At 32.0% G+C, this 19,539-nt stretch overlaps 1 protein-coding gene across 4 annotated transcripts in view; it reads right to left on the bottom strand.

Moving 5' to 3' along the window:
• Positions 1-19,539, bottom strand: part of LOC127734644 (uncharacterized) — an 80,183-nt gene that overhangs the window by 57,515 nt on the left and 3,129 nt on the right. For 2 of the 4 annotated variants that reach the window (XM_052244631.1, XM_052244633.1), the window contains exons 2-10: positions 15,992-16,606; positions 15,225-15,529; positions 11,840-11,923; positions 9,546-9,616; positions 6,232-6,379; positions 4,344-4,408; positions 2,897-3,023; positions 2,100-2,192; positions 96-283 (exon numbers count right to left, since the gene is read on the bottom strand). In XM_052244631.1, the coding sequence (XP_052100591.1) occupies positions 96-283; positions 2,100-2,192; positions 2,897-3,023; positions 4,344-4,408; positions 6,232-6,379; positions 9,546-9,616; positions 11,840-11,923; positions 15,225-15,529; positions 15,992-16,590 (1,680 nt within the window). In that variant the 5' untranslated portion in view covers positions 16,591-16,606. Of the gene's footprint in view, positions 1-95; positions 284-2,099; positions 2,193-2,896; positions 3,024-4,343; positions 4,409-6,231; positions 6,380-9,545; positions 9,617-11,839; positions 11,924-15,224; positions 15,530-15,991; positions 16,607-18,742; positions 18,972-19,539 lie in introns of those variants that run through there. The other 2 variants (XM_052244634.1, XM_052244632.1) reach the window with 2 other exon arrangements.

Genomic DNA, 19,539 nt, shown 5'->3' with positions numbered 1-19,539 from the left:
GGTAGATGGTTTTTGTTTGTGTCCTATGGTTCCTTGCTCATTGACATATACCCCATATCTCTACTGTCATTTTAATACAAAATTTTCTCACTTACCATTCCAACTTCCACTTCATATATGTTATATACGTAGGGATCCTGAGGTTCCACTCTGTAATCCTTATAGATATTAAGGTACCTTTCCGTCAGTGGTTTTTTAGTTACTATCTCGTAGAAACTATGATGACAGTTTTTATCTTTCAATACCACAATCTTATATACAGGTAAATCCTTTAAAGGTGTCTCTGTAAAAATAAAAAGGCAAACATAATAACCAACATTTGTAATATTCCCTGTTTAAGGTAACCTGACGAAAATTAAAATGGAAGTAAAAAATATAAAAATTATTATAATATAAATAAATTGCTGACACAGAAATATGTCTGGCCTTTTTGTAACTTTGATAGTATAATGCAAATATTGAATCCAAATGGCAATATTTAAAGATGTAAACTATGCAAAACATTCAAAGTCAATGAACCATGATTTATGGTACAGGACCAAATAACCCAATGAAAATAAGAAATGCCAATGCTTATAAAACTGCATACCAAATACCATTGACTTATCATAAGTGGTTCTTTTTATAATAACCTTAACAAAAACTTTAATTTGTAAACAATGTAAAAGTTTCAAAGCCAATGAACCATGCTGAGGGCCAGTGAGGGGTGGGGGCCACATAACCACCATGGAAAAGAGACTTCCAACTGCTAATACAACTGCATACCAAATATCATTGACTTAACATTAGCAGTCTTTCTTAAACTGATCTAATCACAAACTTAACATTTAAACTATGCAAAATATTCAAAGTCAATAGACAATAACTGAAAGGGCAGACCCAAATAATTTCCATGGAAATAAGATGTGCCATAACTAATGCTTCTACATTCTGGATACTGTATTTTGGTCATTACAAGCTTCTTTTCAAATTTCTTAAATTCCATGAAGGTTTGACAAAGTTATTGATAACTGAAAAACTTTAACCTCAGACTGAGCCTGAATGTAACTGTAAAAAAACTAAGTCCATTTATCAGTAAAATATGGAAAAATGAAAATAAATATTTTCAAATTTTTGCTCTGGATACTGTTTTTTGGTCATTAACAAGCTTCTGTCCAAATTTCATAAAATTCCATGAAGGTTTGACAAAGAAAAACTTTTTAACCACAGGCTGAACCTATATGTTGACACCTACGACAAAATCAAGGATTACTATGTCTTGCTTTTGAGATTTATGTCGCAGGCTCGACAAAAACGTACACTTAAACTTTGTGATTGGTAAACAATGGATATAATGGTGTGACATCATTTTCATTTTAGTGTATAAACAATGAAATTACCCACAATCCTTTAGATTCTGAAATGACGACTTGATAATTATAAACTTTATAACATAACAAAAATATGTCATTGACAGCAAAAGGTATGAAATATATTTTTTTTGCAGTTGTACACAGATGTTAATGATATATGATTAATAACATTTTAGAAATGTGAATTTTTCTACAGGTTCTAATTGTTTTAATGTTAAGTCCTTTGTCATTTAACCAGATTTACACAGCAACAAACGACAAACACTGAACTACAGGCTCCGTCCAGGCACATACAGAATGTGACAGGGTTACACTAGTTTAAAGGCGCCAAATTTCATAAAATCCCATGAAGGTTTGACAAAGTTATTGATGTCTAAAAGACTTTAACCACATGCTGAACCTAAATGGAATACAGTGGTTGTCGTTTGTTGCTGTGTATCATATTTGTTTTTCTTTCATTATTTTGTACATAAATTAGGCTGTTAGTTTTCTCGTTCGAATTGTTTTACATTTGTCATTTCTCTGATTTCAGGGCCTTTTATGGCTGACTAAGCGGTATGAGTTTTGCTCATTGTTGAAGGCTGTGCGGTGACTATAGTTTTTAATTTATGTGTCATTTGGTCTCTTGTGGAGAGTTGTCTCATTGGCAATCATACCACATCATCTTATTTTTATATTGAAACAAACATGGATAAACACATTTAAATATTAATTTATGGATTTTTTGTATTAAGTCAGAAATTTTACCTAACAATGCGGCCCTTCTCTTTGTTCTGTAGATTTCAGTAGCTGGTGATATCAGCGGACAACCAATTGCTCCAATAATGCTGACCATTTTACCTGTAAATAATAAGAGGTTAGCCGAAAGGTACAATTACTAAAAGCATGATTTCTAAAATAAAAGACGATAATATGGCATACATCGTTGTCATCTAACACCTTTTAAACATGTAATACACACACTTTCAACTGTTTACACATGCTAGTTCCATCACACGGCTTGTACATGCATTCCACATCTCTAAACACCACAACACAATTACCCACATTTTTGTATGTTATTGTAATGATACAAAAATTTAATCTTTAATATTTTCTTTCCATTTCAAATTTTAGTTTTTTTCACCAATCCTTAATTATATCAATTTCTTTTACTTCAAAATTGGGCATTTTTAATTTGGGAAAATGTCCAGTGTTCGGAAGAGGTTGTTTCCTGTACCAAAAGCTTCACCTAAAGAGGAAGAGGTATAACTGTACCTGCCAAAATGTTTGGAAAAGGAGTTAAACATGAATAAAAGCTGTAGGTGGAAGGCACTTTTTCATGGCCATCATGCATATAATTGCATTTTACTTTGAATATATAACCCACAATTTGACCTTTGTGACCTGCCCCCACCCATACAAAAATAATTCAAGTGTCATCCAACCCTCCATATATTTTGTTTCTGGAATAACCCTAAGACAATAAATAATTCCAATGAACTAACAATATGGTAAAACTAAATATAAACCATTGGGAGTTGGAAAAAATAATTTTTCCTTACCCATTTTGCCTGGAATAATAGATAATCCTGTACTGGTCATGTCCATATATTCCACAACATTCCAAGTTGGATCAAGGAAGTAATGGAGAGTTCTCTCTGTCAGATTCTCACAGCCTTTCAAATATATCTATCAATCAAAGATAAATAAACATATACATTTTTTTTAATATCGTATAACTTTATTTGCAATTTATTCAATTCATATTATAGGCAAGACTATTCATTAGTATATTTCCAATATATGCAACACTACACATTTTCTGTAAAAGCAAACAACATTATTAACAATTTGCTCTTTTTTTATTTCATTGATAAGTCTACTCTTTGAAGTCATTAAGCGTCGCAAACATGGGGGTATGTCAATAAGCAAACTAAAACTGTCATTTCACGATGAATGAAAAAACAAACAAAATAGCTTACACATTGTCTTTTTACCAATTTGCACAAAACATAGTGCATATAAATGAACTTCATGCACAAAAACACATGAAATAAAAAGTGCAATCAGGTTGCACTAAAATTACCACACGCTGTAAAGATTGCTTTCAATGTGCATGGTGAGCATAAAATTAAATCTTTTCAACTGCCCGTCCCAATATTAAAATAAGGAGATCCAAGTCTGGATTCTCATCTGTAGTTGCTGAATGTCGTATCTCTCTGGTTAAGGAAATTTGGTGGTAATAGCAGATTTTTTTTTTAAATTGGGTTTCAGTTTCATCGATGTTTGCCTCACATTTTCTTTCATTCATTTTTTATATACTATTTACAGATTAGCCACTTGGAATTGGTAAAGCTGTTAAGCAATAAAGTTTTTCATTATCTTAATAAACTGTTGACACAGAGATACGTCTCGCCCGTTGGAATAAATTCAGAAAAAACACAATCTGATTGACAGCAACATTGCTAATTAGTTCAAAGTGGCTGGACCATGAACTAGTGGGCAGGGCCTAGAAATGGTCAACAAACTGAGATGTACAGACTGTAATGTAACTTTATAGAAAATACTGTTGTCTATTGTAAGTAGTTCCTATCAAACTAACTTAAGCAGAAAACTTAACATTGAAAATTGGTAATTAATTCAAAGTCACTGGACAATGAACTAGGGAGCAGGGCCTCGAAATAGCCATCAAACTGATATGACCTGATAGTAATGCAACTTTATAGAAAATATCATCGATCTATCACAAATAGTTCCTAACAAACTAACTTAAGCAGAAAACTTAACATTGAAAATTGCTAATCAATTCAAATTCACTGGACCATTACCTAGGGGCAGGGCCTTGAAATAGTCATCAAACTGATATGTACTGATAGTTATGCAACTTCATACAAAATATCATTGATCTATCACAAGTAGTGTTTTTCAAACTAAATTAAGCAGAAAACTTAACAATTGTTAACGCCAACAAGGACGGCGCAGGCGAAACAAAAAACATTAAAAACTCACCTCACTGAGATATGGATACTGTTGTACACACCATTTCATTCCAGAATCAGTTATATGGGGACACCCTGAAACAATAAAAATGTTAAAAAAATAAACATATTTTGTCCTTTTTGTCGAGCCTGTGACTTTTGTCGCAAAAGCGAGACATAGCAATCCTACATTCCGTCGGAGTCGTCGTCATCCACAAATATTCACTCTGTGGTTAAAGTTTTTGAAATTTTAATAACTTTCTTAAACTATCCTAGATTTGTACCAAACTTGGACAGAAGCTTGTTTATAATCATAAGATAGTATCCAGAAGAAAATTTTGTAAAAAAAAAAATCCTGTTTATGCGTATTTTACTCATATATGGACTTAGTTTTTCTGCCAGTTAACATAACATTCACTCTGTGGTTAAAGTTTTTCAAATTTTAATAACTTTCTTAAACTATCCTGGATTTGTACCACACTTGGACAGAAGCTTGTTTATGATCAAAAGCTAGTATCTAGAAGGAAATTTTGTAAAAATTTATTTCCTGTTTTTTCGTATTACTTATAAATGGACTTAGTTTTATTCCAGTTAACATTACGTACAGTCTGCAGTTAAAGTTTTTAAAACATTTATTAGATTCATAAACCTTTTTGGATTTTTACCAAACTTGAACAGAACTTCTTACAATCAAAAGATAGTAATTCTAGAGGAAAATTTTTAATAATTTTTTCCCCATTTTTGTTGAGCCTGCGACTAACAGCAAAAGTAGGCGAGACACTGGGTTCCGCGGAACCCATACAAATTTTTAGGTTTATTAGCTCTTCATTTTAAATAAGTTTTGGATTTTCAAATATTTTGGCCTTGAGTATCACTGAAGAGCTCGAGGCATTTATTGTTAAAATGGGCATCTGGTGTAGAAAAATTGGTCCTGTTAATTTTATCAAAGTATGGTAATGTCAATTTGAAAATCTAAGCAGATTCTGTATGCAACAGAATGTCTACATATTTTTATTTGGAAATAAAAGAGATTCCTCCATGATAAATTCTTATTTGTAAGGTGCATTTATTTACAGTATTGTGAAGACGTATATATAAATACAGGAACAAAAATATTCTATCACTATAGACAACTTTCGAATTCGTATACTTCCCCCTATATTTCCTATGGCACAATGATTATGTATTTACATCACAGTGAGAAACAATTGTTCAATAACATCAATCTGTGTAATTCATCCATAAATTAAACTTGCTTGAGATTGGTGTATATATCTTTGAGAGAACTTTTATAATTTTTACATCTTGACCTGGAATTTGTTATCAAATGTGATGATTGTATGACACTCTATTCATACACTTTTTAGACAGTGAATTCTTCTTGGCACGTATTACATTAAGCCGTGTCAAAATATGTGAACTAAAAATTAGAGACTTAGGCCTGAAAACACAGTTATTTCGTAGTGCATTTCTTTTAGACAATAACTGAAAATTAAAAAAATCTCACCTGCGCTTTCTCAATAATATTTATACAGTGTGCTGTACTACTTTTGGGACAAATTATATCAAAATTATAGAAAACTTAATAAGCTCGACCTAAAAATATGGACAATTTTATGTTAAGGGGGTCTTGAATTCTTTTGACAGCTTCCAAAATACTAATTTTTAACCTTTTTTAGCTGGATCAAATCACTACTTTACTTTAAAATTCATGATGCAAATTTTTTTACAGTGTAATTTCATCTTACTATTTGAGGCATAAAACGTGAAGATTAAATTTGGAAAGGGTATAATAAAAAATGCCAAGTAACACACTGTCCACAATAGGGACTATATTTGTCGAAAATCAAGGGACGATAACTATGTTCCCGGACCTATTACTTGTTTCATCTTTATGTAACTGGTACCAGTATACTCACCTGACACATTCAGCAAAGCCAGGTTAGGTAACTCCGTATATAACATCATTTGATAGAACAACAAATCTGTAACTTGTTCTATTCCTGTCAGACTCAGATTAACAATATTTTGACAGTCTCCAAACAATGTGTTTTGATTTATTGTTTCCTAGATTAAAAAAAAGATGAAAAAGCTATAAAATAAACAAAGCACAAAAATGCAAGAATTCTGCTCAAAACCTGTGTTAGATGACATCTTAAACTTGCAGTGAAGTGAGAGTTTTTTTTTGCTCTGTGTTGAAGGCCTCACTGTGACTTTGAGATGAAGAACAGCAATAAAAGTGCTGTTCTTTTGCTTGCAATGTGTTTTTTGCTGTGCATGTACTAATTTTGTGCCATGGATGGATACCCCATATCCTTTGTTTTTCTAATTTCATATGACAGATTATGGTTTTATAAGTTTACAAACCAAAGAATGAAGTGTGAGTAAAATTCTTATGTGTTAAAAAATAATTGCAAGTGATTGAAAACACATTAATTGGTATACCTTCAATCAACTATAGTAATTTCCTAATTACTAATTTACTGATTTAATTCTGACTGCCCTAAATGATTGTTACATTGTCACTTCAACTTGATAATTAATGTATTTATAAAGGAACGGTGAAATGCATCATATGATGAAGACATTATTTTTTTATCAGTTTAATTGAGGTCAGGAGCTGGCATGTCAGAATTAAACTGCTAGAAGCCCTTTGTTAATTTATGTTGATCATTGTCATTTTGCTCAATTTCTTCTGTTACCTATTCTAACATCGGACTCAGACTTCTTTTAAGCTGAGTTTTTCTGTGCGTATTTTTGTGTGTTTGTTTATTCCACATAGGCTAGAGGTATAAGGGGTTGTTGAGATCTGACAAAACTTATTTGAACCCTGCCACATTTTTGCACCTATCCCAAAATTTGAACCTCCAGCCATTGTTAGTCTTTGTGTGTTTTTCTAATTTTGGTTCATTTGTATGTTTCGAATATTAGTGTGGCCTTCATTTGGCTGAACTAGTATACATCATTGTTTAGGGGCCAGCTGAATCCCGTCAATGAGTGTGGGATTTTCTCGCTGTATCGAAGACCAATTGGTGGCCTTGGGGTGTTTTCTGCTCTTTGGTACAGTTGTTGTTTCTTTCCTTGTTTCCATTCTCTTTTCTATCATACACTTTCACATTTTTTTTCTAAGTTTAATGATCAAATAGCAAATCTGCCGTAAACTGACCAATTTATTAACAGTTGCCGCTCTTATAAATTGTAAGTGATACACGACAACTAATTCTTTAAAAAGTCCACATATCATTCCTTAAGGGGTCTTAATCACTCACATTGCAAAAATATGCCATTCTTATATTAAATTATCATTGAACTGCAGTCCTTTTTCTTAGCTTATAAGCCTTATATGTCTAGATGATTATTTTTGCTGTTTTTTTCTCTATCTATTATATTAGTTTTTAAGAAAACATACAAATTTTTTAAATGGTTCCATGGAACCCTGTGTCTATATCCTGCTATTGCTGCTGTCAGTGTAAAAGTATTATGTTTATTGCCAAAAACTAAGACCTGATTTATTGGAAAAATACAGATTTCTTAATCTTGAAGAAGCTTATTTCCAAGTTTCAAAACATTCCATGAAGGTTTAACAAAGTAATGAAAGCTAGTAATGCTTTTAAAAAAAACATAACTCCAGGCTATGTGTAAATGTTAGTGTTGGATAATCTGTTACAATTACCGACAATTCAGGTGGAATAGAAAATTATCTTAATTTTGACAATCTGATCATTTCTTGACCGTGGCAGATTTTCTCTTTCTACTATTGTCCTCAAGATATTAGAAAATAACTTGCATTTTACCCTTATGTTCTTTTTTTCTACTATGTTGGTTGAGTTGATTGAATGACAGAAAAAAAGACATTTATTAAAATTGGTCCACTTGTTTCAGAGAAGCGGTCATGGCTCATAATGAGCTTCTATGAAACAGACTCATTTGGCATGGTTACCCAGAATGTATTTTCAACATAAAAAATTGGTTTACATGAATCATTTAAATACATGGAAATATAAAATGTAGAAATGGGAACTAATAGGTGCTCATGCAATGACAATAGATGTGCAAACTTTTTGTGAAGTTCCAAGGATCTGGGTTGAAAACCAAAATCTAGTTTCAGGGGCTAAAATTTGCTTTAATTGATAAAAAAATTATGGCTAGCCATCGCCATACAAATTCTATGTAAAAAGTTATTGCTAGCCATCACCCTACAAATTCTATGTAAAAAGTTATGGCTAGCCATCACCCTACAAATTCTATGTAAAAAGTTATGGCTAGCCATCACCCTACAAATTCTATGTAAAAAGTTATGGCTAGCCATTACCCTACAAATCCTATGTAAAAAGTTATGGCTAGCCAGCACCCTACAAATTCTATGTTAAAAGTTATGGCTAGCCATCACCCTACAAATTCTATGTTAAAAGTTATGGCTAGCCATCACCCTACAAATTCTATGTTAAAAGTTATGGCTAGCCATCACCCAACAAATTCTATGTTAAAAGTTATGGCTAGCCATCACCCTACAAGTTCTATGTTAAAAGTTACGGCTAGCCATTACCCTACAAATTCTATGTTAAAAGTTACGGCTAGCCATCACCCTACAAATTCTATGTTAAAAGTTACGGCTAGCCATCACCCTACAAATTCTATGTTAAAAGTTATGGCTAGCCATCACCCTACAAATTCTATGTTAAAAGTTATGGCTAGCCATCACCCTACAAATTCTATGTAAAAAGTTATGGCTAGCCATTACCCTACAAATTCTATGTTAAAAGTTATGGCTGGCGCTTACCATACAAATTCTATGTAAAAAGTTATGGCTAGCCATCACCCTACAAATTCTATGTAAAAAGTTATGGCTAGCCATTACCCTACAAATTCTATGTTAAAAGTTATGGCTAGCCATTACCATACAAATTCTATGTAAAAAGTTATGGCTAGCCATTACCTTACAAATTCTATGTTAAAAGTTACGGCTAGCCATTACCCTACAAGTTCTATGTAAAAAGTTATGGCAAACTATTGAAAGGTCCAGGGCTAATTGATTTTTTTAATAAAAAGGTTCACCTTTTAAATCAAAAGTTCTGTATAACGCATGATCATAAAAAATGGGAGGTCCTGGACTTTTCTAATTCAAAAATGAAAAGCTCCCTCCCAAAAAAAGACAGGTTTAGGACCTTGGACCCACACTAATTTGAACCCCTAAGTTTTGAATTTATTCTATTACAAAGAAAATTATACTTACAATAAATGAAGACAATGGGAAATAATCTCTCTTATCAAACAAAGTTAGCACCTCTGTTGAACTAATTTTAACTAAAAAATATAAAAGTATAAAAGTATCTGCAGAATAGAAAGTGAAGAACTTTGAAAATTCTTCTTATAAGAATTCACATGTTGACATGGTTGAAATTTGAAGATAAAAACATATTCATAAATGAAGCCCTAAAAAAAGAGTACTGTGGATTCATAATTCATAATAAGAAATTTTGTTTTGCCTCTATGGACTGTTACCCCATTTTTAAAGTGCCTTCCCTGGCAACAGCCCTTATTGTGGGACATCAGTTTTTGTGGTTTTTGTGGGTATAGCATGTAAAGGTAAACCACTAATTTCCCGTAAATGTTCAAGAAGCACAAATTTTCTATATAATTGTATGCAGACTTAAAGCAAAACCATGAAATCAAATAATAATACAAAGTTTCCTCAATCCACGAAAAATAAATGAATCCACAGTATATGATACACCACATTAGTAACAAATAAATATATGTCTGTGTGCTCGGTTTTAAGAACAAACTCTAGATTTTTTATATGAAATATGTGGGAAGAAATAAATTTTAAACTGTATGAAAATAATATAGAAACAAAGTGGAAACTGTTTCAGTGGACTTAAACATAAGTCACTTCAGTAAAGCAAAGGCACAACAAACATTCTATGGAGCGTTCCTGATCAAGGTTGATCCATTGAGTCTCTTCAGACGCACACAATTTATAAGTTTTAAGGATGCCATCACGAGTTGGTTGACCATTATGGAATATCCGTTTCACAGATGATAGCGTATATGTTCCTAATGTTGTAGCTACAATCCCGTCCCCTTTTCCGGAATGTGACCTGCAAATTAGACTTATTACCGGGTTTGTACTAACATGAGCAACACGATGGGTGCCACATGTGGAGCAGGATCTGCTTTCCCTTCCGGAGCACCTGATATCACCCCCAGTTCTTGGTGGGGATCCTGTTGCTCAGTCTTTAGTTTTCTATGTTGTGTTTTGTGCACTATTGTTTGTCTGTTGGTCTTTTTATCTTTTTTAGCCATGGCATTGTCAGTTTATTTTCGACTTATGAGTTTGAATGTCCATCTGGTATCTTTCGCCTTTCTTTTATAAAGCGTAAATTTCATATGCAACATAAACATGACAAAAGGATAAAAAATCTTACTCATTTCAATCACTTTTCAAAAAGTCACATGGGATAGAAATTTTTAATCCAAAGAAATAATGGAGATAGTGCGTTTCTTTTGTTATAGAGTATAGTCCTGTGTCTTTTGTTGTTTATTGAATTACAATCTTGTTTTTATTCCTTCATTAACCATTTCATGTTGACTGATTGCAAAACTGTAATCCACAATGCAAAATTTTGTTGTGGGAACATTTTTTCATTATAAGTATTTGAGAACAATTTAATACTGCAATTACTTTGGGAGATGCATTTTTTAAATTTTGGATTAAATAAAGCTACATAGAAGCAATACAGATCAATTTGGTTGAGATATAAAAATACTACTGGTAGTTTATAGAATGAAAACAACAGGTTATAAATTTTATGCATCCAAAGCGCTTTTCTGGATTTACCTTCATCAGGAACGTTCAAAGCAGAATATTTGAAAGCCAAGAATGTATAATAACGTAAACAGTTGAGGAGCTATATAACCATAAAGTACCTAAAAAATAGCCAAATGCATCTAAGGTCAACTTTGCCTGAGGAAATTGAAACTTTAGTTTCTCATAATTTCAAAATTTATTAATGGACAATTTTACAAAGGTTTGTTATAAATCATGTCAGTACCAAAGTACTGACTACTGAGCTGATGATACCCTCGGGGACTGATAGTCCACCAGCAGAGGTATCGACCTAGTGTTGAAAAAAATGAAAACAACACACTATAAATTTCATGCGTCTGAAGCGATCTGGATTTACCTTCATCAGGAACCATATCACAGTTTAATATGCTTGTAACAAGTCAGAAACTTTTCACTGGCTGTATTTTACCATATCTTTTTTTTTAATTCTCTGTAATTTAGTCTGTTAAGCCTACATTGGGCTGTTATTGTCTGTCCCTCCGTTTTTGTTGACAAAAACGACATTATACTGCATTGTTCCAATTTTCTATCTATGTATTTTGATGATAAAGCTTATCAAAGGATAACTTGATTAACTTTCGATTGGTTTAGATGTCTAAACTTTGTTTAAAAATTATTAACTGCACTGTAGTGTAGGATACTATATATTATGGAATTTATCTATTTATTAACCATACCTAAGGTATCTTTATCAATCTTTTCCCCTGGTGGTGCTTTTAATTTCACCTTTGAAAGCATGTCCACTGTTATTTTGGGAGGTACTGAAGAAGAAAAAATCCATTGTTTCACTTTTGATATCACAGAAACAGATTAGACCTGTACGATTTGTAGTTGCTTTACACTGGCGCTTAATGCATTACTTAACTAAAGCCATTCATGCTTAAAATGTAAAGGTTTAAAAAAAATTCATTTATTAACTGTTCCCACAGAGATGTGTCTCATCTTAATGTAATTTTGACATTAAAATGGAAATGTTGAAATCAAAACAATAAAACTTTTAATAACAAGTAAATTATGAAAAATATTTAAAATCCAACAATGAGGAAAGGCACAGGGCCATATATCAGTGTAAATAAGACATGCCAATACTAATACAAATGCATACTTAATATCATTATCATAAGTGGTTCCCCTTAAAAACATGTAAACTATGCAAAGATTTCAAAATCAATAAACCATTAGATTGGAACAGGGCCAAATAATTGCCTTGGAAATGAGATGTGCCAATACTTATATGTCTTAAACAGACCTAATCACAAACTTTAGCATTTGAACTATGAAATTGTTTTAAAGTCAATAGATCATGACTGAGGGGGAAGGGCCAAATAATCCCTAAGGAAATGGGATGTGCCAATGCTTATACAACTACATATCAAATATCATTGACTGATCATAAGGGGTTCCTCTTAAACTGACCTAATCACAAACTTGAACATTGTAAACTATGTAAAAGTTTCAAAGTCAATAGACTATATTGACCCTGGTGGCAGAGACAAATAATCTCTAAGGAAATGGGATGTGCCAATGCTTATACAACTACATATCAAATATCATTGAATGATCATAAGGGGTTCCTCTTAAACTGACCTAATCACAAACTTGAACATTGTAAACTATGTAAAAGTTTCATAGTCAATAGACTATGACCCCGGTGGCAGGGCCAAATAATCTCTAAGGAAATGGGATGTGCCAATGCTTATACAACTACATATCAAATATCATTGACTGATCATAAGTGATTCAACTTAAACTAACCAAATCACAAACTTTAACATGTAAACTATGCAAAACTTTCAAAGTCAATAGACCATGACTGAGGGGGCAGGGCAATAATGTTTAAGGAAATGAGATGTTCCACTGCTGCTTACAACTGCATACCAAATATCTTTGAAATACCATTAGCAGTGATTAGTTGTTTATCTTTAACTGACCTTATCACAAACTTTAACAAATTGTTGAGGCTGCCGCTGATGCCACTGCTGGAAAAAAAACATACCTTAGTCTCTCTCCGTCAAGGAGAGACAAAAATCTCACAATGAAGTAAGGAAAATAACTTAGTTTTGATAATGTAAACGTAACAAAAATACCGAAATTCCAATGAAAATTCAAAACGGAAAGTCCCTTATCAAATGTCAAAAGCTCAAACACATCAAAGGAATGGAAAACAACTGTCATAGTAGGACATTATGAAGTTCACTTCCTTGATAACCTTTTATTAAAGTTAAATGACCTTGATTTAATGAAATATTGATAGGAAAATCTAAGGAATAATGATACTCAATATAATTCATAAAATGACTTTAGGTAAATACCCAAGTCAAACTGAACTGCTATCATTAGCAGTTTATTAGCTGTTATTTACCAGTTCTTCATATTTTTAGCAGTCTTTCAGCTGTTCATAGCATTCCATCTAATAGCAGTTTGAGAAACTGCCTTATTTCACCATTTCTTAGCATTCCTCTTAGCATTCATCTTAGCAGTCTGGATCTTCCTTCTGAACTGTTGTCAATTTGTCAATTGGACAACAGTTATGACAGCAGTTCAATAGCAGTTTGATAGCAGTTTTGGTTTTAATCTTTGTTATAAAAATGCTTGGATCTGGCTGTGTTTTCAGCTTGTTAGTAAACCTTTATTTGAAGGTTATTTGATCATTTTCAAATGTGCATTTTGGCTCCAAGCTGTGTGTAAATACTTGCTAGTGAAAAACTGTATTTTTGTCAATTATGAAGTTTAATTTGGGCTAAATGGAATAATTTCTCTGCAGTACAGTAAGTTGAAGTTACAGATAATGCATGTGTATTTTCTGACATAACTTTGTAGGGAAAAACAGAAATAATACAGAAAGCCCCAAAAAAGGGGGATAGTTGTTTATTCAAATAGATAATTTGATGATGATAGGATTGTAATAAAATACTAGCATATACTAACAGTGCAAGATGTTATTTGAAAATAAAAATATGAATATTTTAATATAATTTTTATAAAAAATACAAAAATAAATCATATTCAAGAGTTGAAAAAGGGGGAGGGAATATTAAGGAAACCTAGGTCACATATATAGCTGATTGTTTAATATTGACCAAACAATCCATTTAATGATGTTAATATATGTTACTTAAATTTTTTTCAGAAAGTGGAAACATAATATATTACATGTATTAAGAATTATTTTGTTTAACTCCAAAAGAGAAAGAGGAGATAACTGTTTTCTTTTGGTCCACACAAAATATATATAGTAGAAGAGAAATTAGTAGTACATTTGGTAATTAAATAATAATAAAAATAAAATAACTTTTAATCTGAAAATCACTTAGTCAAGGTAATAAATAGTCTCTTAAGTAACCACTCTTATTGAATAAGTTGCTTTTTATAAGCACTGATATTTAAAGTGCATTATAATTCTCAACTGTTTCAATTATTCTGCCACTGACATAATTAATAAGGGGTATAAGGCCAGGTACAGTACTCACAAAGCATGTTTACACCCCTTAACAAGTCTGTTATTGGATTAAGATAGAGTCATTTGATTGCAGTTACTGCTCAAATCACAAATATAAGTTGGTGCAACTTTTTGAAATTTCAACAAGACTTGCAGTAAAATATTAGAATTTATTTTTGCATTCATATCTTGTACACTGTATATTCATGTGTACCTAATTTGTATTTCAACTTTTTACAGATCTGATAGCATTCCATGGCAGTTATTAGCAGTTAAGAAAGCCATATTAGGATGTACAACTTAGCAGTTTCTATGAATATTCATTATTGATAGCTGTTATTATAGCAGTTCTCATGAATATTCAGAGAAGATAGCAGTTTTTGAGTATCTCATTTAAATTTTTCGTCAAAAATAACTGTGAAGGCTAAATAAACTGCTAAGAAACTGCTATGGAATGTTATTGGAATGCCTATATGCAAATTAACTATTGCCTTGAATTTGGCAACTGTGAATGCTAATGAACTGCTAAAGAACAGCTGTCGAGTAAGAACTGTGAATGCTAATAAACTGCTAAAGAACTGCTGTCCACTTTGACTTGGGTAAAGTCAGTAATACAATCTTACCGATTCTTGCTGGTTCTTCTCTACTTTTCTTTCCCTTCATTTTTTGTGGCATCGGCTTTTTCATTCTACTAGATCTTTTTTGAACAAATTCTACTTCTGATGCAAGACTGATCATGTCTTCATCAAAACGGTCATTACTTTCAGTGAGCATGTCAAATGCTTCTACCTGAGGTTCAGGCGGTGGTGGTGGTGGCGGTGGCGGAGGAGGAGCTTTCTTTACTTGTGGTGCAATCTTCTTCTTTGACTTTATTGCTATTTTACTCATATTCTCCATTTCAAGGTCATCCATGTCATGTTCACTGTCACTAAAATTGAAATAGAATATAGAATGAACAAAGTTTGTATTCATATCACATATTTCAGATTTACCATTCCTTCATTTTATCCAATTATTGTTCAGGTTCCAACATAAAACACCCTATAAAATAGGTTAAAGGTTGAAGCAATTTCAACTTAAAAAGTCAAATTGTGTATGATTCAAAATAACAATGACCAATCAAAAGCATAATAAGAGGAAGAGGTAAATTGGGGTAGGGAGAAAATGGCAGATTTTTTAAGATCATGACTTTTAAATATGAAAAAAACAATTAGCAGTATATACCAAAATGTTTGCTAAAATTACAAAAATAAGTATTTCTGTATAAGCATATTATTCGCACCTACTCAATCGATAATGCTGTAACAATCTGATAAGTTCAGTTAATTGTACTGTTACAAAATATCATTTTAATATGAATAAGGTCCGTAGACTTTAAGGTACCATTTACCTGTCATACACTTCTTCTTGTTCTGGTTTCATTACATCTAAAGCCATGTAAGGTGGCAAACTGGCAATTTTTTTCGACTTCATTTTGGCAGGTTCTGACTTAGCTTTTGTTGGTTTTTGTTTTTTTCTATCATAATTATCACCAATTGCTTGTTGCATCCCCATGGCATTTCTTATGTCTTGATTATAATTATTACCACTTGCTTGTCGCCTCCCCATGGCATTTCTAATGTCTTGATTATAATTATCACCACTTGCTTGAGACATTCCCATGGCATTTCTAATGTCTTGATTATAATTATCACCACCTGCTTGAGACATTCCCATGGCATTTCTAATGTTTTGATTATAATTATCACCACCTGCTTGAGACATTCCCATGGCATTTCTAATGTCTTGATTATAATTATCACCAGCTGCTTGTTGCCTCCCCATAGCATTTCTAATGTCTTGATTATAATTATCACCAACTGCTTGAGACATTCCCATGGCATTTCTCAAGTCTTCTTGAGAAAAATTGTCACCAGTGCCCATTGCCTGAGGTCTTCCGTCGGCATTTCTAATTTCTTTTAACAGTTCTTGTTTATTTGTCCTCTTCATTGTCTAGGCTCTTGTACTGTGAGGAAAAGAGAGAAAAAATTAACATAATTTTCTGAATATTATTGAATAGTAAATGTATTGAATTTCAATATATATTAACATTAAAGGCTTCTATGAGCCTGAATCACTAACAAGAAAAATTCTCCTAACGACACCAACAAGAAAAATTTCTCCTAACGACACTAACAAGAAAAATCCGCGGAACCCAGTGTCTCGCCTACTTTTCTGTTAATCGCAGGCTCAACAAAAATGAGGTAGTTAATCAATAAAAATATTCCTCTTGATACTATCTTTTGATTGTAAGAAGCTTCTGTCCAAGTTTGGTAAAAACCCAGGATAGTTTATGAATCTAATAAATGTTTAAAAACTTTAACTGCAGACTGAATGTTATGTTAACTGGAAGAAAACAAATTTCCTTCTAGATACTAGCATTTGATCATAAACAAGCTTCTGTCCAAGTTTGGTACAAATCCAAAATAGTATAAGAAAGTTATTAAAATTTTAAAAACTTTTAACCACAGAGTGAATATGTTGTTTCCTGGCAGAAGATCTAAGTCCATTTGAAAGTAAAATACTGAAAAAATGGATTTATTTTTTACAAAATTTACTTCTAGATACTATCTTATGATCATAAACAAGCTTCTGTCCAAGTTTGGTACAAACCCAGGATAGTTTAAGAAAGTTATTAAAATTTTAAAAACTTTAACCACAGAGTGAATGTAATATTTCCCGGCAGAAAAACTAAGTCCATTTATAAGTAAAATACGGAAAAAAAATGGAATTTTATTTTTACAAAATTTACTTCTGGATACTATCTTATGATCATAAACAAGCTTCTGTCCAAGTTTGGTAGAAATCCAGGATAGTTTAAGAAAGTTATTAAAATTTCAAAAACTTTAACCACAGAGTGAATATTTGTGGCCGCCGCCGCCGCCGACGACGACGGAATGTAGGATCGCTATGTCTTGCTTTTTCGACTAAAGTCGAAGGCTCGACAAAAACTATGCCAGATCAATATTCATTTCCACTATTCTCACAATCAAATGGAAAAAATAATCATCTAAGGAAATTATTTACAAATCGTAGGAGTCCCCTCAAAAAAATCCATATATTTTTGTTTCAATATTATATTCAAATATACTGCAGGAACAAAAAAATCGACAATAACTCTAAATAAAATAAAATATTAAAGAGCATCAACCCAAGTATTTTCAACACAGTTTGAGTTTTTACTTTCCCTGTACTCATAATACTTGTGTTTCATACCAATGCATATGCTTCATTATTATGGGCACTATAAACAATAGCTTAGAAAGCAAAAAAAAAATGATTTAGGTAGTCAAAAAGCAAGCATTTCTCCACGTTTGCTTTCTATTGAAAAAGGTTTCTTAAGCAACTAAAACATTGTCAATCAGAAATATTCATTTCAAAATTAAAAAAAGTATGCAGAATTCTTTATATATACATGATACATGTATAAGTTTATTATTACCCTAGCATATGTAAAACACATTGCAAAAGGGTCTCAGGTAAAATAAAAATTAAAAAATTAAATCCTACAACCCTCCCCATTTTTTTTCAGCAAGCTAAATTAATCTTAGCTGGCCTAAAAGGAATGCAACAGATCAAAGACTTTTTCAGTATTTTTACCAACGTGAAATTTCACTATCTACTGCAGTTTTAACATGTTTAAAGATTAAATTATTCACATTTTACTCCTACATTGTGCACACACTAAAATGTCTCACCTTCTTAATTGAAAATTGATTGAATTTTATATTTAAAGTCCTTATGATCCAAGTCTTACAATGGTTTCATATAAGCTAAACATTTTCAAAACAAGGAATTATTTGAATCTGGAATAATTTTGAAATCTGGAAAATTGAAAAATGATGAAAACTAACCCAACTAAATTGGTTTAGCCATGCGTGCATGGCTAAGGTTAATTTTACTTTCACTGATATTTCAGTATGAACTAACTAACCCTCCTTAGCCATGGGTGCATGGCTTACCCTATTTAGTTGTTAGTTTTCATCATACTTTTCTTATCAATTTTCCAGAATTCAAAATTATTCCAGATTCAAATAATTCCTTGTTTCAATAATTTATAATTCAAAATTTGTAAGGGGTTCAGCGGAACCCTGTGTCCTACCTGCCATTGCTGCTGTCAGTATAAAAGTGTAATCGTTATGTTGACTTAAAAAGTGTCAGTCCATTTATCAGTAAATTACAGAATTCTAAAAAAAAAAAAATCAAACTTCTTCTTTAGATGCTATTTCATGGTCTTGAAGATAAGCTTCTGTCCAAGTTTCATAATAATCCATGAAGGTTTACAAATTTATCATATCAAAAAAGTGTAATCCCAGACTGTCTGTAAATGTTAACTGTAAAAAAGTCCATCTATCAGAAAAAATACTGAAAATGAAAAAAATACATTTTCAAAAGTTTGCTTCAGACATTACATGTTATTTCTTAATCATAAAAAAGCTTCTGCCAAAGTTTCATAAAATTTTATGAAGGTTTGATAATGTTATTGATGTGTAACAAACTTTAACTCCAGACTGTATCTATTTGTTAAATGTAAAAAAATCTATGTCCATTTATCAGTTAAATACAGAAAAATAAAAATAAATATTTTTAAAATTTTGCTCTGGATTCTGTATTTAGGTCACGAACAAGCTTCTGTCAAAATTTCCTAAAATTCCATAAAGGTTTGACAAAGTGATTGATGTCTAAAAATACTTTAACCTCAGACTGAACCTAAATGTTGATACTGCCGACCACAGAATCTAGGATCGCTATGTCTCCCTTTCACGACATAAATGTTTCTGGCTCGACAAAAATGAGGTCAATGTCTGATGGATCCTGTCATTCCTGTAAGATGAACATGTAAACTTTTAAAAGGCTCATTCTATTGACCTAATATAGTTGACCTATGCCTTGCAGTAT

Source organism: Mytilus californianus, unplaced genomic scaffold (assembly GCF_021869535.1).
Source record: "Mytilus californianus isolate M0D057914Y unplaced genomic scaffold, xbMytCali1.0.p SCAF_3, whole genome shotgun sequence".
NCBI classification, from domain to species: domain Eukaryota; kingdom Metazoa; phylum Mollusca; class Bivalvia; order Mytilida; family Mytilidae; genus Mytilus; species Mytilus californianus.
Note: the sequence above shows the minus strand (reverse complement) of the source record. Positions and strands in the feature narration are given on the sequence as shown.